The sequence below is a fragment of the Podarcis gaigeae genome (assembly GCF_964106915.1).
Source record: "Podarcis gaigeae genome assembly, chromosome: 17".
NCBI lineage: Eukaryota > Metazoa > Chordata > Lepidosauria > Squamata > Lacertidae > Podarcis > Podarcis gaigeae.
The window spans coordinates 8,910,912-8,934,691 of record NC_139694.1 but is presented as its reverse complement, the minus strand read 5'-3'; the positions used below and the strand labels follow the sequence as shown (position 1 = coordinate 8,934,691).

General features: G+C 41.4%; 2 protein-coding genes across 4 annotated transcripts; one reads left to right on the top strand and one right to left on the bottom strand.

Moving 5' to 3' along the window:
• Nucleotides 1-273: 273 nt before the first annotated feature.
• On the bottom strand, nucleotides 274-10,818 carry SARAF (store-operated calcium entry associated regulatory factor). Of its 2 annotated transcripts, XM_083719656.1 has the most exons (7): nucleotides 10,527-10,764; nucleotides 8,277-8,455; nucleotides 6,453-6,867; nucleotides 5,083-5,194; nucleotides 2,192-2,316; nucleotides 1,085-1,145; nucleotides 274-630 (listed from the first exon to the last, which is right to left on the bottom strand). In XM_083719656.1, the coding sequence occupies exons 1-6, from the start codon at nucleotides 10,612-10,614 to the stop codon at nucleotides 1,120-1,122; spliced, it is 945 nt and encodes a 314-aa protein (XP_083575782.1). In that variant the 5' UTR covers nucleotides 10,615-10,764; the 3' UTR covers nucleotides 274-630; nucleotides 1,085-1,119. The 2 variants fall into 2 exon arrangements, with proteins under 2 accessions (XP_083575782.1, XP_083575781.1); XM_083719655.1 differs by lacking the exon at nucleotides 274-630 and having other exon boundaries at nucleotides 815-1,145; nucleotides 10,527-10,818.
• A 55-nt stretch (nucleotides 10,819-10,873) lies between these two features.
• LEPROTL1 (leptin receptor overlapping transcript like 1) lies at nucleotides 10,874-22,492 on the top strand. 2 transcript variants are annotated; one of them, XM_083719996.1, is made up of 4 exons: nucleotides 10,874-10,998; nucleotides 17,182-17,257; nucleotides 19,049-19,235; nucleotides 19,696-22,492. In XM_083719996.1, exons 1-4 carry the CDS (start codon nucleotides 10,917-10,919, stop codon nucleotides 19,810-19,812), a joined length of 462 nt encoding a protein of 153 aa, XP_083576122.1. In that variant the 5' UTR covers nucleotides 10,874-10,916; the 3' UTR covers nucleotides 19,813-22,492. The 2 variants fall into 2 exon arrangements, with proteins under 2 accessions (XP_083576122.1, XP_083576123.1); XM_083719997.1 differs by lacking the exon at nucleotides 10,874-10,998 and adding an exon at nucleotides 13,995-14,254.
• Nucleotides 22,493-23,780: the final 1,288 nt, after the last annotated feature.

Below are 23,780 nucleotides of genomic sequence, written 5' to 3'. Positions count from 1 at the left end.
AACAAGCTCCACTGAACTCAATGGGTTGTAGCCAATTGAATCCACTGATTTCAATGGGTCTACTCAAACTATGACTAAGTTGAATGCAAACCAAGTAAGACTGACTTACTTTTAAAACCCCATGCATGTCTATTATTGTGTTTTCACCCCGTAACCAAATAAAAACTAGTTAAAGCAGTTTTTTCAAAGATGTAGATATGCCATTTCCTAGTTATTATCCCCGTTGTTATTTCCATGTTATTATCCCCAGAAAGCAAACTGGAATTCTCAAACTTTCACTTCCGTTTTTTACTTATGAGGCATAAAGGTAACTATCCAGAAAGGTCCTTCTCTCTTGCCCACCCACCCTTCTCTATCCTCTTCCCCCCCCCTACAGTGGGGGCTACTTTGAAATTTGTCCCTTGTTTCAAGGTTGACTGATGGGGGGGTTCTGTTACAAGCTCGTCAAGAAGTACAGATGCGTCTGCCACTAAGAAGAACTTTTTGTCTCACTACAGAACCTTTTGATTTGGAAGGAGCGAATCTAAAAGATGTTTTTCCGTAAAATGATCAAGAAATGGAGTTTAACCTTATACTGTAACTGCTACTAAGATTATAACAGCTAAAAATTGGGGAGGGGGAAAAGCATATCTCTTACTATATCTGAATGGATAGAGAAAATTTGGTACAATAGTTACTATGATTATGGTTTATGGGGAAATGGGTATTTTTTGTAACATTTTGGAACAGGTTTAATGAGAAGATTCGCCTTCATGCTGCTTTCAACCTGCTGTAATAGTATTTCTTCATGCTCTTTATTTTTGGTTTTTTAAAAAAATGTTGCCCATTGTAAATTATGGTTTACTCAGAAATGTACCATTGTTTTCACTGGGACTTAATGGTTTCAGAAAGAATTTGTGTCCGTTTCTTCTTTTTCTATTCTAAGCAATTATCCAAAACAACTCCTGAAATCTAAAACTATATATTAAAGTTCAAACTCGAATACACATATGTGTAACTGAATCCAAAGATGAACTTTTACAAAGCCAAACCTAAAACAGGTTTCAAAATTGTTGGAAAGAATTTTAAAGAATTGCTGGAAAGTTGTTTTTATTCACACACTCAAGCAGATCAGGAACTTTATCTCCTTTTTGTGCCTCCAAAACCTAAGAGAGAAAGAGAAAGATGATCAGTCAATGGGTAATACTTTTAAGAACAGATTGAAGAAATCATTTTATATTATATACATAAATTCTATTAATGTTTACTTGTTTTTAAATTATCCCCCCACCATTTGTTTTCAACTGTTCTTATTTTATCTGTAAGTGGCCTTAAGTCACTGTCAGAGAAAAAGGCAAGGAAGGTTGTTATTGGTGGTTGTTATATATATAACAACCACCAATAAACAATTAAACATTACTACAAATGTGTTGTGTGGTGTGTGGGTGTATCCTCTCTCATCTATTACAATGGTTAATAGAACTCCACTTGAGTAAATATTGTACACGTAAGACAATACCTTTTGAAAATAGGTGGAAAGCAGTTCTACTCACATATTTTAATATACAAATTTTCTATATGCCAGGTGCGAGGCAGTAATATGGGAGAGTATTAAATTATGTGTGCCTTCTCCTACATTATGTTGTACAGCCCATACAGGTTTATCAGCTTGGTGAAAACTAAGCCTAAATCCTATGAAAAGTGAGGCAGATGACTTGTCACTTATCTACCCCCAAAGATTTAAACAGGAATTACATTACAGAATGGGAATGTGTGGAAGAATATATGACAAAACATCGTTCCAAAACAAATTTATTGATATGCATTGACTAAATTTTGTAAAGCTAAAATATTGGCAGACGTCTTATGGGGGAAACAGAAGCAATATACACAACACAATACAAAAAGAAACAAAAACAAAAGAAGCTGTAAAGTGGAGGAGGGAAGTCACGGATAGGAATAAGGAAAATATATAAACATAGAGATTTACACATATAGTATTGAAAACAATAATTTGGAATGTATTGCTAAGAATGTTAAAATGTGTAACTGAATGTAATAATGCAAATAAAATAAAAATATCATGAAAAAACAAAATTAAAATTAAACAGGAATTAAATGCAATCAGTTTCTCTGGACTGCAGTGAAGTGATTAAAGTCACTGCCCCTGAGGTTCACCAGGAAAATAAAGATAACATGGCTTATAACTTACCTGAGGTGGACTTTGTCCCTGAATAAGACGTTGAAGAGCTGTTTGAAGCACCAAATGTAGGAGGTGGAGCAGTTGGACCAGCCCACGTATTATGGTAAGGTGAATATCGGTTATACGTAGATGACCTGTGGTGGGGAGAAATTGATTAAACTATTTAAACTATTTTAGTGACAAACGTCATTTCCCCACCACATGCAATAGCAGTAGCAATATAAATGTTTAAAGAAACAGATAAGCTAGTATAGAAGTGGGGAGGTAAAATATGTTTCCCCTATAGATTTTATTAAAGTTTGAAAGAAAATTAAAAATATATTGGACGTTTGATATGAACCTTTGTATCAAAAAAGCAAAAACAAAACTAATCTAAATAAAAACAATTCAAAATTAAGAAAAGAAAAAAGAACTGCTGATTCTTTGTCTGTTAACTATATATAGAAAATTATTCCAAACATCCACTGTAAGGTTAACACCCTACAATTACACTTTCTATAAACCAATTATTTTCTTCAATCCTTAAACCCAGATACCACATGTTCACTTTCTTTTTCAAGCAAAAAGTCTATAAGGAGTCTGGTTTTTTTTAAAGTGGAAGGTCATATAATGTGAAACTCACCAGCAACAAAGGCACTGTAAACCCAGAAACCACCCCTTTCTTTTAAAAAGGTCACTATAGGAAAAACACATTTATATATGCAAGTGGATATTCAGTAATTTTGGAAAGAGCCATAGCACAGTGGCAGATTCTATATCCAGCATCCCGAGGTAGGGCTGGGAGAGAACCCTGCCTCAAACCCTAGAGATATGCTACCAGTCAGTGTTGGGAATACAGAGGTAGGTCTGACATATAAAGCAGCTTTCTAGTTCCTAACAGCAACAAATTACAAGTAAACTTTCCTATGGTTCCATTAAAATAATACACTTCAATTTAACAAAGAACAAGATTGCCAAGGATGGTACTGAGCAATTTATTGTTAATTTTCAAACACAGGAAGTTGATGAACACCCCTAAATCCACCAATGTAACTCTTAATAAAAACTGTCCAAAGAAACAAACTTAGCTTCAGCTTAGAGGAACCTGTTGCCTGCACAGAACAGGGTTAGTCTTGCCAGAAGACAGTAATTCCCATGAATAGCTTTGGGATTTTATCTAGTCTCTTAACATGTTAATCAAGGCAGAACCACCACAATAGTTTGCAGAGATATAAACAACAGCATCAAATACTCAGAAGTCTTTTAGATTCAGTGCAAAACCAAGGTCACACAGCCAGTGTAAATAATAGCATTACCTAAGAACCTAAGAAATAAAGTGACTAGAAGGCTGTGCTCAGTGAGTTCTTGGCAAATACTAAATATAACTAAACATTGCAGGAAAATGCCAAAACAAATTGTTGCAAACTCACTTAAATAAGAATCTTAAGCCTTTTTTCTTTTTTTAAAGGAAGAGAATTAACATGGTTACTGAGTTGTCATCAACTTCCTTTTTCCTCTGATTTACATGGGCTGGGATCTTGGCTGTGTTTTACACTGATAACTGAGCACTGATAAGCTGTTACTTAAATTTCATTCCTTTTGAAGCAGCAGTTAATCAACTATACTACAAAACAATTATGTGGGGGGAAGCACAAAGGGAAATGGAGAGAAAAGGGAGGCTTGATAAGCAAAAGGAGCCAAAGAAACCAGAGGCTGGCTAGGAATAACCTGTAATGTAAGATGAGCTAAGAGGAGCTGGAGATCAAATAAGTAATTAACAGAATTATACCTGGATCTGGTAATGGAAAGTAGCTAGTTCATAACAAACGAATCCTAGTTCATAACAAACGAAACTGGAGAAACATTGCTGTACAGTAGTTGTATATTGGAATAGGCAGGCCACAGTAATGCAAGACAAATATTAGAAGCTTATGTTAGAAGGAAGACCAGCTTAAATACGATTTATAGTAACTTGACCTTTGAATTATTTTATATTTATTTTCAAATGTACAGCTCTCCTTTTTGTTTTTTAGAACTCCCCAAAACAAAAGATAATATGCAACGGGCAAAGCACAATTTAAGAATTTTTAGTATTTGAAATATTCTGTTATTTGAAAGCAAAGACCACCATTTAACACCTCAGTTCTCTTGAAGCTGCTGCTTTACTATAAACAGGGTAGCAGGAATTTCTTCACTGAATGATGCAATGTTATGCAACTGCAAAGCAAGGAGTCTAATTAAAAGAGCATTGTATCAAGGATAGCCGATTTCTGTATTCTCTGGTGGCCAATCTAGTTTCCAGACTGTGGCCCTGAAGAATACTTTGCACACAACCTAACTCCTTCATGGCTTCTATAATAAAGTCTCCAAGTGACTACAGGCTGGATCACTATGTACAGAGAAGCAGCACTTCAAGTACGAGATAAATATTTCTCAGAACTTTAAAGCATTTTTTTCTTTTGAAGCTGTAGCATGCTTAATAAAATATTACAAATATTACAAATCATATCATATCAAATGCTGGAAATGCAATATAAATACTGCAGATCTTATGCATCTCTGGAAAATATATATTCCAAATGAAATAAAAACAGATTCTTGAAGTTTTTGGCCTTACATTAGGGATTAATTTTACTATAGATGTTAGGGCTCGTGATTGATTTTGAATATACTGATGAATGTTTTAGCTATACATCAGAAAATTCCAGTTATTCCCCTAATTAAAGAATGGTTAATCAAAACTTTAAAAATTGAATAAATTATTGGATGTTGCATGTAGAAGACAATCTCTCACTTTAGTTTCTTGTCCTTGGGAGCGCCATTCCTTTCACCTCTCACACATTTTATGTAACTATATCACCCACCAGGCCCAGAAAGTATTGTTGCCAAGAGAAAAGAAGGTAGATAGTCTTAGAGCTTACCTTTGGTTGCCTGCCAGGTATCCCAGTAGCCCTCCAGCACCTAGCCCAGTCCAAAATCCTGGCCCTGAGTTTGAGTTTGAATTTGAACCAGAATACGAGCCACCAGCATCACCTTAATTCAAATAAAATTATATAGATTTAGATTAAACAGTCTTTGAAACAGAAGCAGTGCTGTTATGTTGAAGAAGTTACCAGAGGGCTATTTGCTTTGGAATGTCACTCAAGATTAAGGCTCTCAAATTATTTCAGACGTTGAATCAAGGTCAGCTTAAAAACTCTGAAGGAATGAAGGGGAACTACACTAACAGTTCACACATGCACACTCATAAATACTGTTATGTAATGCTTCCAGATTCACAATGAGTAATATGAAGGCAATTCATCTGATGTTAATTATACATGCAAATCATCATGATGCTACAGTTAACAAGAGACTCCAAATTTATTTATTTATTTTAAAAAGCATCACTGCTATGTCAGCCAACACTGGGTCCCCATTGCTAGAAACTGAAGGGTCTTTTAAAATTTCTAACAGCCTGATCTCAAATATGTTTATTTAAAAGTAGATCCGGAGATGCCACTGGGGGTTACTTCCTAATAAGCTGCTCTTAATGTTTGATGTTTTGGGGCAACCCAGCCAGGTGAACAGTGTATTACTACTACTACTACTACTACTACTACTACTACTACTACTGTAGTACAATGGGACCTGCAATATTACCAGAACAGGTACTACCAACAAGCTTTCCAGTTTGTTTGATGCCTTCTTTTTATTGACTCAGGATCTGCTAATAAAACCTTGTGTTTATTATTTCCAAGATGCAATGTAGTCATTCTTAATCATTCTTTGACCTTCTGAGGTTACTCTACTCCGTTTCATTGACTTGAGATTTGAAAGACAGTACAGTGACAACATAATATACCTGCATCACTAGCAGCCACACATCTTGCCACAAATAGTTATAAATATAGAGGTAGTAACTAAGAGGGTATAGAAAAGATTATCTACAGAAAGCAAGCCACACCCACAAGCAATGAAGCATCCATGCTGATCTCCTTCTGCATTGCAGACTGGTAGAAGATGAGAGCTCAGGCCCACATGAGTGGCATACTCTATTTCATATCCTCTTACCCTCTCATGGGATTACTGTTTCCCACCCTTTTGGTTTAGAATAAAATGTCAAATCAAGAGTAGAAGGAAATGTCATAAGAATGAAGTTCTACAGAATATAATAATGTCTTTTACAGACCTGAGGACTGAGAACAAGAAATGAACAAAATTCTACAATGCAGTACTACTTACTGTCCAGCTTTGGACAAGATCTCTCAATGCCTGTGTTCCTATTGTCATATACAAGAGAGAACTTTACCTGTGAAGTGGGATTTAAATCCTGGAGGAGGTGTGAAGTCTGTTTTAAATCCAGGTGGAGGGGGACTTCGATTATCCTGCCCATAGGTTCCTGGATAACCATCACCGTGAGAGAAACCATGTTGTGGCCTGTTATCACAGAGGAATAGCTTGTAGACGCCGTAAACAAGGCCCACAAATAATATTAAGAGGATCACTCCAGCACCTGAGCCTAATGAATCATGAGATGTTGTGGAATAGTAACTCCCACCAAAGGAATTCGCTTTCTGCTGTCCTTCCTTGGTTAATTCTAATGTGTACTCCAAGCCACATGATCCTTTTAATATGTAAGGGTCATCCGGGTAATCGTAGCCTTCACAGCTTACTTCGATTTTTCCAAAGCGATATGAAATGTCCATGTGTGCTTTACACTCCCACTGAAAAAGGAAACATCATTTGTTATTTTTGCTTCCTTTTAAGTAGAATAAAATAAACTACAGATACCAAATTGTGTCTGTCCACAAGTGGACTAGATATCCATGGACTCCCCCTCCCTGACCCTTAAATGTATGCTAGATGACCTTATGGAGATCTGACTGAGTATACAGGGAGAGAAGTAGAAGTCCTGTCATATGAGAGGACTTCTGCTCACATGACCGTGGATCTCACCAATAATGTTATTTAAAAACAGTGTAACACACACAGCATTTCTGTTTCCTGCAGATTGGGAGCAAGTTCTCAAAAGGAATTTCACAAGAAAGTAACACTAAATAATTAATAATTTTGGACCACATTCCTTGTAATAAGACTTTAAACATGTATCTCTGAGTTCTGTAGCAGTCAACACCAACTGTTTGACTGCATATATATATAGTACTTTTTGTTTATCCCTAGGGATTTTTAAATTTAATAGGATGCATATATCCTCAAAAGATTAAAACAGCATGCCATTTTTATTATTTGTGATGTTTAAAGTTTTAAACAAAAGTTGGCAGAGGGAGTGTCAAAACTTTTGTTCAGAGTGAAGTAGCATGCATCTCAAACATTCTGTGTCAGCTTCTTCCCTGTCAGAGATAAAAAAAGTGAGCCAGAAATGAGTATGCCCTTTAGAAGTCACATCCCTTTGGTAAGGAACTACAGTAAGTCTCCATTTCCTAATGACTTGGCACAATGCATTGTCCAATTACAAAAAAGAAAACAGAAACAGTACTTGACTTTATTATATGCAGCAACTACTGTATTTTTGGCCTAAAGAGTTCAATCTTCCAGGATTAAAAATATAATTACTTTAAAGAATGCATTGCAATAAAGAATTATCCTTATGGAGTTTACTCATATAACATTCAGATTAGAATCGTCAGTCTACTTGTTATTGAAGACTTCAAAATATTCTACTAATTCATTCTTGTGACTGAGGAAGCAGGTTGGTCAACAATCTTGTTCAGGGAATTTTTATTACAATTCAGTTTTTCTAAAAGCTGATATTTTCAGAGTTCCATTAATGAGGGAAACATGTCTTTACCCACTTAACAGGATTCATAAAGTGGCTTGGGGAAGACTGTCAAACAGTACTCTTTAATAGCACCGGAACACTGATTGGGTCTCCAAATTTCTCTTGAAAGTAATATGGACCCACTTTGTAGAGGAGCTAGCTTCTCTCGATCTGTTTTTTACCTCCTACATCTGGCTGCAAATAGAAGCATCAATAGCTCATCCTCCCTAAGTCCTGGCCATTTTGCCCTATCAAGGGAACATTCCTTTGTATGCCTTATCAAGGGAACATACAGCATTTTCTCACCCCAACACCAGGATTAATTAATTTATACAGATTCCCAAGTAACTATACCTGTACATCGTAGCCATCCCAGCCTTTGTTGTAACACTGGACGACCTCAGGGGTGTACGCTGCACATCCAGCTGAGCCACCAGTACAGTGCAACTGGGGAACTGGAGATGTCCGCCGATAATTTGTAAACCTGCCTGGGTAGAGTGTCAGGGCTTGGATTTCTCGCAACAAAATTTTATCTGGTAGAATGTGGGAGTACAAAAATAGATTGAGAAACACTAGGCAAAAATAGGAATGCAGACTTTTCTTTTTTAAAAAAAATCCAGGATAATCACTAAAAGCCAACAGATAACTTCTCAGTAGAATAATTCCTGTTACCATTTTCCCAATATTTCCCAGCTGCCTATGACAATCCCAAATACTGAGTTAACAAATAATATTACAAAGCTCTCTAGTGTCTGAAAACTAAGCACAGAAAAAAGGATTTTCTTTTCTTATGCTCTACATATATGCTGATGCATAATTACTGGAGGACAGGAAAGCACTGCCTTGCTGGATCATGCCAATACCCCATATCTGCCTTTCTCAAACTTGGATCCCCAATTGTTGTTGGACTACCAATAGCCATCATCCTGGACCACTCGTCCTGGTAACTAGGGGTTATGGGAGTTGTAGTCCAACAACATCTGGGGAACCAAGTTTGAGAAAGGCTGTTCCATATTGTCAAGTATTTTGTTTCCAATATCTGTCAGCCAGGTGCTTCTGAAATCTCAGTAAGCAAGATACTGTATGTCTCTTATTTTCTATTGGCCCAGCATAATAATAATCAAATATATATAGTGTTTGGACATGGAGGTTCCATTTAATTTACAATTCTATCTACAATTACATGCAAATAAAGCCCACCAAACTGGAGCACACTGGATCTGAATTCCAAAGTCCATGAAATTCACAGCATTGGGCTGTTACACTGAGGTCCAATTAGCCCACTACCTTATTCATAAGGTGCCTCTGAAAGCTACAGCTTTCCCCTCGTCTGACTAGTAGTGATTAGTATGCGGAGAGATACTGTTGCTGAATAGGAAGGTTTCCATGTTGTCACCACAGTTACTGAGAATATGCAAAGACACTTGTTGGATCACACCAAATATTCACTTAGTGACCAGTCAGATGATTCTGGAACTCTTACAAAAAGGCAACTGCTCTCCTGTTTATTTCTCTCCCGCACCCGCACCCCAAAACCCACAGTCATATTCAGAGACAAACTGCCTCGGAGCCTCCATCTTTCATTTGTTAATTCATTAATTCATAGAATCATAGTACTGTTGAGCTGAAGGGGCTCTGTGGGCCATTTATTACTACTAAGGTAAAGGGACCCCTGACCATTAGGTCCAGTCGTGACCGACTCTGGGGTTGTGGCATTCATTTCACTTTATTGGCCGAGGGAGCCAGTGTACAGCTTCCGGGTCATGTGGCCAGCATAACTAAGCCGCTTCTGGCGAACCAGAGCAGCGCACGGAAACACCGTTTACCTTCCCACCGGAGCGGTACCTATTTATCTACTTGCACTTTGACGTGCTTTCGAACTGCTGGGTTGGCAGGAGCAGGGACCGAGCAACAGGAGCTCACCCCATTGCGGGGATTCGAACCGCCGACCTTCTGATTGACAAGTCCTAGGCTCTGTGGTTTAACCCACAGCGCCACCCGTGTCCCTCATTACTACTTCCCTTATTACTATTACTTACTACTAAATTTGTATACTGCCCCATACCTGCAGGACTCAGATATTTCACAAGATAAAATTTCAATTTAAAAACATGAAATACATAATAAAAATAAAACGCAAACAACCCAATAACTCCCTAATCCAACACATTGTAAAACGGCGTCTGGTCCCAGCCCTCTGCAATCCAATGCATTTGTCAACAAAAGCAACACAGCCCATGCCTCAGGCTTACAACCACACCCACCACCAGTCACAGGAGGGAAAAGGGGATGTAGAGGCAAGTGGGAAACGACCAAGCTCAGGCATCAAATTCAAATTACAAATGCCCCCTTGGGACGCCCCGACATGCCAAGAAGAGACACCTTCGGCGTGGCCGGTCTCACTTCTGCCTGCCAAACCAGGAAGCTCCCAAGCAAGCAGGGCTCCGAGAGAGCCGCCCTCCCGCACCGAAGGCGTTTCTGAGGTAAACTGCTCTTGAACCTGGAGGCCCTATTTCCCTGTCACGACTGACGACAGTAGCCTCTGACAGGATACTGCGGCCCTTCCCCCTTCCCCACCCGCCCGCCGCTCTGGCCTGGCCTTACCCTGCTGGGCCCAGCCCCACGCCAGCCCGCTCCCCGTCAGCACCACCAACAGCGGCAGGAGCAGCGGCAGCCTCAGCGGCGCCACCATCGCGGCGCGTCCGCCGACGAGTCTTCTCTCTCAGCGGCTGTGGCGTCGGCGCTATCCGCGTCTCTGATTGGTTCCCTCGCCGGCTCGCGGCTGCTGCCTTCTTCAACGGTCGAACCTTCTCGACGGCGCAACGGTGTTTTAACCGCCTCGCAGTCGGAGGGGGGGCGGGATTTTGTCGCCCGCCTTTCGCGACTGGAGGGTCATCCGACAAGGCGATGGGATGATTGGCCATTCCGCCCGTCGCCCGGCAATCCTATTCGCTGGCTGGAGAAGCTCCTCTCCTCTCATTGGCTCTGCTGGCCATGGGAGGCGGGGCAAAGCAAGCAGCAGCCGGGAACCAATGGGCTTGTGCAGGGTGTACATTAGAGTGTATCGTCTCTTCCGGTGAGTCAGTGTCAATAAACAAAGGCCGCTTAAAGGGTCCCCAACTCTTGTTGGACTACAACTCCCATGATCCCTTTCTAGCAAGACCAATCGTCATGGGGGATGGGCGTTGTAGTCCATCGACAGCCGGCGACCCAAGTTTGAGGAACACGGGTCTGGACACGGGAAAGGTTCCCCAGTAATAATGGATTATTATTGTGGTTGTTTGGTGGCAAGCAAGCTGGAGTCTTGTGGCACCTTACACACATTCAGCACACTGTGGCTTGAGATGTTGTAGGCAGGGCTATACTTGCACAAATCCATGAAGGAAGCAAAACAGACATATATGATGCAATCTATTACTCAGCTGTGCAATGCACTGTATGATTCAGATAAGGTTGTGAACAGTGGAGTTTTTTTAAAAAGAACCTGGCCTTTTAGCAGCAGCTTGATCTGTGGGTAGTGACATTATAGTAAAAGGTAAAGGACCCTGGATGGTTAAGTCCAGTCAAAGGTGACTATGGGGTGTGGCACTCATCCCACTTCAGGCCAAGGTTTCTCCACATACAGCTTTCCAGGTCATGTGGCCAGCATGACTAAACTGCTTCTGGCGCAATGGGACACTGTGATGGAAACCAGAGCACATGGAAACGCCGTTTACCTTCCTGCAACAGCGGTACCTATTTATCTACTTGCACTGGTGTGCTTTCGAACTGCTAGGTTGGCAGGAGCTGGGACCGTCACCCCATCATGCAGATTTGAACCGCTGATCAGCAAGTCCAAAAGTTTCAGTGGTTTAGGGCACAGCACCACCCTCTCCATTCAACATTTACTTGACATTATAGTAAAAGGTGTTGGCTCCTTTATATTAAGTAATTGCAATAAAATGATTTTTCCAGTGCTATGGATATTTGACCTTTTATTCCCCACTCCCACACACATTCAATTGTATTAATTAATCTGTGCAGATTTACAACGTGCCTTCCAATTGCTTTATAGAGCATACATAATGCCACCTTTTAAAAAAAAACACCACATTATACACATAGATTTGTTGAGAGCTGTTGTGAATGTCCTAGGCCAGGGAATCTCTGTATGCCTTCTGGGCTTGGTGGATTGATCATTTACCTTGAATCATGGTGCAGTTTCCAAAAATAAGCTCAGACACTGGTACAATTTAAATGATTTTATCATTTGCATCTTGTTGCACACGCAACTATGAAATTGCAAAGTTAAGTGTTATACAAACAGTTTTAACTTGGTCTCTCAGAAACCTGCTTAAACTATCAAATTAGTAAGAAGAAGCAGCCTATGAGCATGTTGAATGGTGATGAAGGGAAGTAATGAGGTTGGAGGGAAAAGGTATAAAAAGGAGGCCTGTGCATAGGATTGGAATATAAGCAGGTGGATAACATATTTCATTATCAGCCGTGGGGACGGGACTTCCAGGTTCATGGTCGAAGCCATTTTTAAAAACATTACCCCAGGAAAGAAGTGAAAGCTGCCTAAGCAATAGATGAATCTAGAATATTAAAGCGTAGTAGGTATTATTAGGCACAAAGCTCCTCCCCGCCAAACACCACCACCAACAAAAGGCAGCTGCAAAGACAGGAGTTCACTGTTTCCAGCTCAGTTCTTATTTTACGTGAAAATTAACGCTACTTCAATTCTCTTATCTCTATATTACAAGATGGATGGGGCTGCAGTTGGGAAAGAGTGACTGTCCTCCGTTAATATTTTCAGAAGGAGACAGAGCTGAAGCTGGTTTAGATTTGCAATCAAAAGTCCCTTCCCCTTCTCTCTTTCATTCTGGCTTTTGTTGGATGAGCCAAGGTGCCGTCCAATCGCATCTTGCACTAAAAATCCCTGTTCTCATAAAGGTAAAGGTAAAGGGACCCCTGACCATTAGGTCCAGTCGTGACCGACTCTGGGGTTGTGGTGCTCATCTCACTTTATTGGCCGAGGAAGCCAGTGTACAGCTTCCGGGTCATGTGGCCAGCATGACTAAACCGCTTCTGGCGAACCAGAGCAGCGCACGGAAACGTCGTTTACCTTCCCGCCAGAGCGGTACCTATTTATCTACTTGTATTTTGACATGCTTTCGAACCCAAAGCTATATTGTAGGGCAGATTGAAGCTGTGAAGTCACTCTGTTTATTGCTTTAGGACTCTTCAGAAGAATAAACTTTTTGGATTACAACCTGAGAGGCTTTCTATCTCCAAGTCTATTCACGATTCCGAGATAAGTCAATGTGGTACTCCTCAGATATCTCATCTCACTTTATTGGCCGAGGGAGCCGGCGTAAAGCTTCCGGGTCATGTGGCCAGCAGGACTAAGCCACTTCTGGCGAACCAGAGCAGCGCACGGAAACGCTGTTTACCTTCCCGCCAGAGCGGTACCTATTTATGTACTTGCACTTTGACATGCTTTCGAACTGCTAGGTTGACAGGAGCTGGGGGATTCGAACCGCTGACCTTCTGATGGGCAAGTCCTAGGTTCAGTGGTTTAGCACACAGCGCCACCAGCGTCCCTTCCCTGTTCCCATTTTGTTGTTGTTGTTGTTTCGTCATTTAGCCGTGTCCACCTCTTCGTGATCCCATGGACCAGAGCACACCAGGCACTCCTGTCTTCCACTGCCTCCCGCAGTTTGGTCAAACTCATGCTGGTAGCTTCGAGAACACTGTCCCACCATTTTGTCCTCTGTTGTCCCCTTCTCCTTGTGCCCTCAATCTTTCCCAACATCAGGGTCTTTTCCAGCGAGTCTTCTCTTCTTATGAGGTGGCCAAAGTATTGGAGCCTCAACTTCAGAATCTGTCCTTCCAGTGAGCACTCACGGCTGATTTCCTTCAGAATGGAGAGGTTTGATCTTCTTGCAGTCCATGGGACTCTCAAGAGTCTCCTCCAGCACCAGAATTCAAAAGCATCAATTCTTCCGCGATCAGCCTTCTTTATGGTCCAGCTCTCACCTCCATACATCACTACTGGGAAAACCATAGCTTTAACTATACGGACCCTGTTCCTATAGACGTGTCGTATTTTCGCCCTGGAGGAAGGAGCAGGCGAAACGCCCTACAGAACCTGCAAGTTGCGCCCTGCGTGTCCATCTACACATTTATAAGTCTACGGTGCCCTCCGACTTCTGCCCGCCCGAAGTCCTGCTCTGTTCTGAAAGAGCGCTCACTTCCGGGTTCTGTCTGGCCGTCTTCCTCCCGCTCTGTGGTTGGCTGGGAGCGGCCTGTGCGCGACAATAACAGCAGCATCATGGCCGGCATCAAAGGTAACGCCGCTGTGGCGGTTCCGAGGGGTGGGCGGCATGGAAAGGGCCCGGGAGCAAGGCGGGGGGGAGGTGTCTTCCGTGCCAGGTCCGGGAAAGGACGTCGCCCCTCAGCCCTGGCGGTGACGTCTTCTGGCGAGGGGGGGGGAAGAGGGACCGCGTTGTTTCCATGGCAACGTGCGCCTTCCCCGCCTGTGAGGATGCGCCGCTTGGCTAGAAAAGCGCGCAAACGGAGAGAGTGTCTCGTTGGTCTCTTTCTCTGCTGCCCCCAATACCTGGACCCACATTTCGAGGCCTGTGTGGCGTTGACGCTCCCCACCCCTCACGTCCGTTTCCGACATCCCTAGGCATGGGCCGGGTCGCAAGGCGAGCCCCGTGTTGTTGCCGGAAGCAAGGCCCGTCTCATAGGAGTTTTAACTTTCCTAGTTAGCGGGTGTAGGAGATGCAGCTCCAGAGCATGTGCAGAGATAGTATTCCCCCCCCCCTTCCCCCAGAGCCAGGTACTGGGGAAGAACAGGGAAGGGATGACATCTTAATGTTATTGTTAATTATTTGTATACTGCCCTTCTCATGCGTAGATCTCAGTACGGTTCACAACATAAAACAGCAATATAAAAAAACCCACAAAATTATTATTATTATTACAGTGGTACCTCGGGTTACATACGCTTCAGGTTACAGATTCCGCTAACCCAGAAATAGTACCTCAGGTTAAGTACTTTGCTTCAGGATAAGAACAGAAATCATGCTCCAGCGGCACACGGTGGCAGCAGGAGGCCCCATTAGCTAAAGTCGTGCTTCAGGTTAATAACAGTTTCAGGTTAAGAATGGACCTCCAGAACGAATTAAGTACTTAACCCGAGGTACCACTGTATTGCCCTTCTTGTCAGCTCTCTGAAGGTATCCCAATTGTCATGCAAAATGAAATCTTGGGCTCAGCAAACCTTTGGGCTGCAACCCAGTGCACACTCGTGGGAATGGGCATGGCTAAACTCTGTCAGCCGAGCTTTGCAATACCTTAAAATGCAAGAAACATTGTGGTCCTGTGCCTTTCCAGGCAGACGCAACACCCCGCTGAATGCAGCGCGGCTGCCAAATAAGTGTGTGTAACATTGCAGCTACAGATATATTGCGGGATAAACGATGAACCTGATCTATTCCACAAAAGATCCTGTCACAATGAATTGGTTAGTCTGAGCTGGGAAAGGACTTTTTGATGGTTTTGTTGCATTAGACTATGCAGCTGCTTCTGGAATTCAGCACCATTTAGCATGGAAGAATTTGCTGATTAAGAAACACACATAGGTTTGCCAGTGTTTCTCAGACTTGGACCCCTAGCTGTGGTTGGGCTACAGCTCCCATCATCCCGGACCTGCTAGCTAGAGGTGATAGCTAGGGATGATAGGAGTTGTATATACAACAACAGCTGGTTTGAGAAGCAGTGAATCCATTCCAGTAAACTTGATCTTGCCAACCCATTGAGTCTACAGTAAAAGTTACCAGATGCAAAGGAGGAAGATGAGGCTCCTGTGCATTTAAATAACTGTTTATTTGACACATTTCTTATTTGTCTCTCATCTTGAAGTGGTTCACAATGTTAATCTTACACCTTTAAATAGCAGTATACATACATACTTGGAGGGAGGCTGGGCTAAGTTTCGTAAATAGGAAGGAGATTTGGTACATTGCAAGCAAGAATAAAAGAAAGTGGAGTGGCTTTATGAGAAATGTCACTGATTTGGTCAGTGATACTGGGGCAGAAGGAACACGGGTGGCGTGTGGGTTAAACCACAGAGCCTAGGACTTGCCCATCAGAAGGTCGGCGGTTCGAATCCCCGTAACGGGGTGAGCTCCCGTTGCTCGGTCCCTGCTCCTGCCAACCTAGCAGTTCAAAAGCACATCAAAGTGCAAGTAGATAAATAGGTACCGTTCCAGCGGGAAGGTAAACGGCGTTTCCATGCGCTGCTCTGGTTTGCCAGAAGTGGCTTAGTCATGCTGGCCACATGACCCAGAAGTTGTACGCCGGCTCCCTCGGCCAATAAAGCGAGATGAGCGCTGCAACCCCAGAGTCGGTCACGACTGGACCTAATGGTCAGGGGTCCCTTTACCTTTACTGGGGCAGACAACAGGGAAGTGCTGATACCTTAATACACAAACTTATATAAATTAACATAAAAGTAAGCATTTTTTAGTTCAAAACTGAGACTTCATCTTATGTAAGTACATAGGATTTTGCTTTTGTCATGAACTTGCTGGGTATACTTAGGTAAGCTACTTTGTCTCCACGTCAGTCCCATTCTGAAATATGGAGAAAATAATATTCATCTACCTTACAGAGATGTTGTAGGAATGACGGATGTAATTTTTGCATAGTACTATGAACAGCCGGAAAAGGCTATATAAATGCTAACACTTTTGCAGTCTTGACAGTTAAGTCAATATCATTTAGTAATTTATTTACTGATGTCCTTCCTTTCCATGAAATCAGCAGCAACCCAGCATAAAATTGGGTTCTCACCAGCAGTACTTAAATACAACAGAACAGTCATGAGATCCCCAATTATCAGCATCAAATTTATAAAGTGTAAATATAACTGTTTTTCATCTCACATAATGCATTACTTGTATTATTTTCATAAAGAACATTCTACCAGGAGCTGTCAAAGCAGTTCACAGCTTATATAGATGTAATTTTTGGAAAGGGGGCCATTTACACTATTTTGTATTGCCCCCTCTTATTTTTTTCCCAAGCTGGAGTTGCATCTTTGCTATTGTATGGTGTATTCAAAGTGACTGAATGAGAAGGTTATTGATGAGAGGAATAGAAGCAGTACTCTGGTCTCCCTTCTGCCCGCAGTTCTTGTTAGTAGAGGGGGAAAACTGATCAAATATTTTGGAGGACTGATACAATTTTATGTCTGTCTTTACAGCTTTGATTAGCCTGTCCTTTGGGGGAGCTGTTGGACTAATGTTCCTGATGCTTGGTTGTGCCCTTCCGCAGTACAAGTAATGCATTTTCAAAAGCATATTCTTGTTTGCTGTTGTCTTAGTTTCCTTTTTAATTTCTAACTCTCTTTTCTTACTTCGTAGCTATTGGGTTTAAATAAGCAAACAAAACCAACACCAATTCTGGCAAATCACTAGCACCCCTTTGTTGATACTTTTGAGTGGTCTTATGTCAAATCAGACAATTAGTCTGCAGAGTCAGTAACATCAGCATTAACTGCAGACTCTTTAGCGTTTCAGACTGTTTTCCAGACCTGTCTGTCAATGCCAGAGATTGAAATACCAGGGTCTTTTGTCATAGCTCTTCCCAACATCTGCCAACTGAGCATAGACTCTAGCTATGTGATGAAATTCTAGTTGTAATTTTCAGCTACAAAGGTGCTCTGTTCATTATAATCCATATTGGATAGTTCAGGGTTAGCCAATTTGACTTCCAGGCGCTGCTGGACTCTCCCATTATTTCTGCCTTTTTGCCGTACTGGCTGGAGTTTATGGGAGTTGGAGTCCAACAATATCTGAGGAGCACCACATTGAATTATCTCGGAATCGTGAATAGACCTGGAGATAGAAAGCCTCTCAGGTTGTAATCCAAAAAGTTTATTCTTCTGAAGAGTCCTAAAGCAATAAACAGAGTGACTTCACAGCTTCAATCTGCCCTGCAATATAGCTTTGGGTTCGAAAGCATGTCAAAATGCAAGTAGATAAATAGGTACCACTCCGACAGGAAGGTAAACGGCGTTTCCGTGCGCTGCTCTGGTTTGCCAGAAGCGGCTTAGTCATGCTGGCCACATGACCCGGAAGCTGTACGCCGGCTCCCTCAGCCAATAAAGTGAAATGAGCGCCGCAACCCCAGAGTCGGCCACAACTGGACCTAATGGTCAGGGGTCCCTTTACCTTTACCATTTTATATATAAAGGTTTATATATATAAGAAGGGACACGGGTGGCGCTGTGGGTTAAACCACAGAGCCTAGGACTTGCCGATCAGAAGGTTGGCGGTTCGAATCCCCGTGACGGAGTGAGCTCCCGTTGCTCGGTCCCTGCTCCTGCCAACCTAGCAGTTCGAAAGCACATCAAAGTGCAAGTAGATAAATAGGTACCACTCTGGCGGGAAGGTAAACAGCGTTTCCGTGCGCTGCTCTGGTTCGCCAGAAGCGGCTTAGTCATGCTGGGCACATGACCCGGAAGCTGTACGCCGGCTCCTTTGGCCAGCAAAGCGAGATGAGCGCCACAACCCCAGAGTCGGTCACGACTGGACCTAATGGTCAGGGGTCCCTTTACCTTTACCTTTAACAGTCTGAACTATAAATTGAAACAAATCATATAACTTTCTATTCCACTTTCTTCAATGCATCAATTTTGTTACTCCAGTTGAATAGTTGCTTATATGCTTAATCAATTTGTTCTCCTTAAGGTGCAGATACCAATGTTAAGAGATTATTTCAAAAACTGTCATATTAGGTCTGAGCATCAAACTCACCTGGGCTGATGTAAATCAGTAGTGCCTAAGCTTTCTTACCATGTATCTCATCTGGCCCTAAAAAAAATGGTCTCTCCTATTCCAAAGGGCACCAAGCCTTGGGTTAGATGTTTTGTTGGACTTGTATTTTCCCCAGCTGTCTTTGCACATGACTTTTATTTGCATTATCATGAATTATTACATTGCTTATATATGGGTGTGGCTGTTTTATTGTGTTTTGCTTTGTATTGTAAAGGCAGACTTTACCTAAAGATACTCTGAGGACAAGAGGAAGAATACCTGTCAAATGTGATTTGCTTTCTTTTCTTCTAGCGAATATTGGCCTCTCTTTGTCCTGTTCTTCTACACCCTTTCTCCAATTCCATACTGCATAGCAAGAAGAGTCGTCGAAGACACAGATGCTACAAGCAATGCCTGCAAAGAACTTGCCATATTTCTTACGACGGGCATTGTTGTCTCAGCATTTGGGCTCCCAATTGTGTTTGCCAGAGCACTACTGGTTAGTAATTCCTCCTTTTGAGCATGTGTTTCACTGTGGTGTTCTGTTTGTTTACAAAGGGAGAAGCATACAACAGGTCAAATGATGTTGGGTATAAAGCTTGTAGGCAGGACTCTAGATTATTTGTCAGAGCATCTGGCAGATATAGAGCCCAGATTATGGTATCAGGCACATAAAACTGTTGAAACAAATAGGATTTGGCCCTAAACAGGATCTATTTGGGAAGCCACCTGGGAACCCTCCGAGCTCCTAAGAACAATGGGTTCCACATATAAGCAAATATTATAAATGTAAGAAGTGGCTTGCATCCAATGTAATCACTCTGTGAACGGAAGGAGCTTCTTCCATTCACAGAGCAATTACAGTACGTTGGTTGCAGCTCAATAGGTAGCATAATGTGTACGTGTTTGCTTGCTTCTTTCTATATGCCATGTAACTCTCCTTTCCCCCTCAACCATAGATTCGTTGGGGAGCCTGTGCGCTTGTCCTCACAGGAAACACAGTCATCTTTGCTACCATCCTAGGGTTTTTCTTGGTATTTGGCAGCAACGACGACTTCAGCTGGCAACAGTGGTGAAAAGAGTTGGAAAGAGAACTATCGGCATATTGTGTCATTCAGTGACCATCCATCCAACAGCAAGAACGGGCAATAAAGCGAATGTACTCTTTCCACAGAGGGACTCTAGGTGTAGGATACTCTGTAGTCACTTTTCCTCTCCTTTCACGTTCAACTTCTAACGTCTTGCTTGATTTAAATGTTATTAATTGTTGATGCTGTTTTAGTTTAATGCTTTACTTTAATGTGGGGATCAGAATACTTAAATGTGATGTTTAAATCTGTGTTTTTCTTTTTTCCTGTTTTTTTGAAGAACATAACTGCGTTTAAATATGAAATCGATCTTTTGACCATGAATTATTTTTAAGCTACAATGTACAATCGTGTAACCAAACTGGCAGCAAACGGAGGTCACAGTCCAGTCATATGGAAGTGTTTTTGAAGCCCTATCCTGCACAGGTATTTTTTGAAGTAAGTCCCACTGAGTTCAATAGGGCTTACTCCTGAGCAAGTGTGCATAGGATTGTTCACATATCCTATTGAACTTAGTAGTAGTGAAGCATGTGCTCAACACTCAACCCCTTTTGAAATAAATAGAAAGTGCTTAGATATAGCTGGCATGTGCTGTTTATTAGCAAATGTGAACATGGTTATGGGATTTTGGAAGTGAAGTGTAAAGAGCTGAAGGGAGAAGCACTTAGCAGCTGATTAATGGGTTGCTTGTTTCCATAGACAGCTGAAAATGTGATAATGCCAATAGTATGGGGATAGCTTTTAATAAGGGGATTTTTTTTATTATTTTGGAAGTTTATGCTCATTGTACAAATATTTTGCAAGTTTTTATTATTGACACTCCAGATCAGGAGGGGGAAACCTAATTTCTCAATGGGAAGTGGAAGACGTCTGACATTTAAAATCCACTTTAAAAAAAATCCCATTTTGAAATCTTTCTGTTTATATGTATTATACACTTTGAAAATCTATGAAGTCAACTGTTTTACCAAAGGGGCGGTAAAAGGAACACCCATGTAACTACTGATTATGGGCACAACTCAGCCAGAAGATCTCCTGCACAGGCCACGTAGAAATGAATGGTAGTGCTCTTGTCCAGCTCCCTTTTATTGTCACCGTGACATGTACAGGAGAACTACTCAGTGGATTGCACCCATTATGTTTGCAAAGTATAAAAGGAGAATTTCTGCTTCCCTTTTTAATTTATTTTATACATGGTATAAAAAGGCTTTTCAAATGTAGATTGAAACTTTTCACTGTAGGTAATAACTTACCTGACAGATCAGTTATTGTATTGATATACAGTCAAAGCTTGGCTACCTTGCAGATCTTTGACTATGAAGGTTTTATAGTGGTCCTGTCAATGTTCCGGTTTATGCATTAATAAATGTTAATCATAATTGTAGTTCTGTTAGAGTATATTACACGTACCATACAATATTTATATTTGTTGCATACCTCTTAATTGTCTTTTCCATTAACCATAAATAACCGTATTTTGTAGACCCAATTCTTTTGGAGTGGTGCTTTGCTGGTGACTCGTTAGTAAGATACTCAGATGTCTCTGTCTGTGCTCTCACACTGTGCAGTCATGCAAACTAGCCAAGTCTAGCCAAGTGATATTGTCACCTGAACACATTCATTCCACTCTTAATATAGCTTTCTGCTATATTACACTCAGTGGAGCTTTCTTCTTTCTTCCCTGACTGGTTCATAGACATGCATGCTCCACAGTGAACCCTTGCGTGCACATCTAGGCATCGCTCACCTCCCCAGCATCTTGGGAGGGTGAGAGGCATCTGGATAGAGATAAAGGCAGTGAGTATATTGGTCTCCCACTGCAAGTAAGAGAGTTGAATGGAAGCTCTTTGCTGCATCCTTCTACCGAGAGAACTGTCCATGATAGAGAAGCTGCATCATGTCCTCCTTCATATGCTGGCATCATAAAACAAAGGAGTTGATGAACAGATTGTAGTTATCAGGGCATCAGTCTACAGAAGCATAGGCGATGAAAGGGTTCTGTTTCTTAAAAATAATGTGATACCGACTTAAAATTTAAAACTAAGTCTGAGGGGTGATCTTGACGGTTACATCCCTGTTGTAACTTCAAAAACATTTTTGTCCTGAGATTCAAGAGGAGAAGAGGGACATGTACAAAGTGATTGTGAAGTACTTGTGCCCAGTTATTTGAATCCTGGTCCAAGTTTTAAATGTCTGAACATTTTTTTCCAGGTCTTTCAAGGATGTTGAAGCATGACTTCTGCATGACACAGATATTTATGCTCTCAGATCCTTGAAATTCCTTTGGAAATTCTTTACATTGACAGTGGAACAGTTGTAGCTGTCAAATAGATGACTCATTTAGTGATCCTTCCAATCATGTATTATAGCAAATGAGTTCTCTTCTCCCCCGTTGTACTGTTACTTTTCTTTGTGAAATTACTGGCTACTCTTCAGTTGGGCGCCAACTCTATTATATTTAATAGTAGTGTATTTTCTGTGTATTAATTGTGTGGACAGCATTGTGATGGTGATCTTGCTTATTTTTAGACATAGTGCTGTCTCCTATGATCAGGTTAGACATTTGAGAGGTATGTCTTTCTTCATGTAATATGCACTGAGCAGCATTGCCATCCTTCTACAAAGAGAAATTTTGATGAGAAAACAATAAAAAATTTAAATATCAGAATGATTTGGCTTTTTAATGAGCATCTTCTCTTAATAACAGGATAGAAAACCAGTTTCACAATAATGTGTGAAGTAGTTTTTCATGCTTGGAGAGCAGCAAGCCAATTATCTAGTCCTGATATATAGACATTAGTTGGTCTGATTAAATTGGCTCAGACAGATCTATGGCTTGGCTCTCTTTAAGTTTTGTTCCATCAGCTGAGCATATAGACAGAGCTGTGTGTACTCCCCATCTAAAAAATAAAAAATCACTCCAAATTCTGTCTCCTCCACAAATTCACAAGTTGCAGGAACCCAGTTTAGCAAAAGCAAAAGTGATATTGATGTAAACGTGTACAAAATAGTCCAATGAACTACAGATAATACAGTAAGCTAAAAATAATACAATCCAAGGTCACTGAATGTATACAAGCTAGTGCCACTATGTAAACCAAAAATAGAGGAACAAGATTTTCCATTCATAGAAAAGGGGTAAAAATGGTTTACATCAATGCCACTTTTATTTTCGTTCCTTTGACTTGGTATCTTTGTTGCCTGCCATTGGGGACCCCTCCTGTGTTTTTCCTCACAAATTCACTTACCTGCACATTGTTGGGAGGCTGTGGAGCATTACAGGAAAAACTAGATTGGAGGGCAGCAATGCCGCAGGCAAAAGGATCTTGGCCTTTCTTGCTTATTGCTATATAACAACGAACCAAGTGAACCAAGGGAAAAATGCAGCAGTTTAGGGCCAAGATTAGCCCAGCTTTGAAGTTTCAGTTTGAGAGAGGAAAGGGGGATGAGGCTGGAGTTTTCTTGACCCTTCGCAGTGTTTTTCAAACTTTACAGACCCTCCATATGTCCCAGGGACAGTCCCGGATTTACAAAGGCCACCCCGGTTTCTGATTTGATTTCCTTAGGACATCCTTATTTTAATCAGAGGGTATGGAGTTGTCTGACCCCGGAGCCATCTGAAAGCAGCCCTGTATAGGGAAGGGTTTTTGTTGTTGTTGTTTTTATAAAAGAGTAATGTTTTATTATGTTTTTATATATGTTGGAACCTGCCCAGAATGGCTGGGGTATCCCAGTCGGATGGGCAGGGTATAATAAAATTAATGATAATGGATTAGGATGTCCCTATTTTCATCGGAGAAATGTTGGGAGGGTATGAACTTAGGTCCCCAGCTGTTGTTGGACAACAAGTCCCATCATCCCTAGCTAGCAGGACCGGTAGTCAGGGTTGTAGTTCAACAACTGCTGGAAACCCAAGTCTGAGCAACACTGTGGATCCCCAGATGTTGTTGGACTAC

Coding starts and splice junctions, on each gene's coding strand:
- SARAF (XM_083719655.1), bottom strand. CDS start 10,614: ATGGTGGCGCCGCTGAGGCTGCCGCTGCTCCTGCCGCTGTTGGTGGTG. Junction 6,868..8,276: donor GGGATGGCTACGATGTACAG/GTATAGTTACTT, acceptor TTCCTTTTTCAG/TGGGAGTGTAAAGCACACAT. Junction 1,146..2,191: donor AGGGACAAAGTCCACCTCAG/GTAAGTTATAAG, acceptor TTTCTCTCTTAG/GTTTTGGAGGCACAAAAAGG.
- LEPROTL1 (XM_083719996.1), top strand. CDS start 10,917: ATGGGAGGCGGGGCAAAGCAAGCAGCAGCCGGGAACCAATGGGCTTGT. Junction 10,999..17,181: donor AGAGTGTATCGTCTCTTCCG/GTGAGTCAGTGT, acceptor CTGTCTTTACAG/CTTTGATTAGCCTGTCCTTT. Junction 19,236..19,695: donor TGTTTGCCAGAGCACTACTG/GTTAGTAATTCC, acceptor CCTCAACCATAG/ATTCGTTGGGGAGCCTGTGC.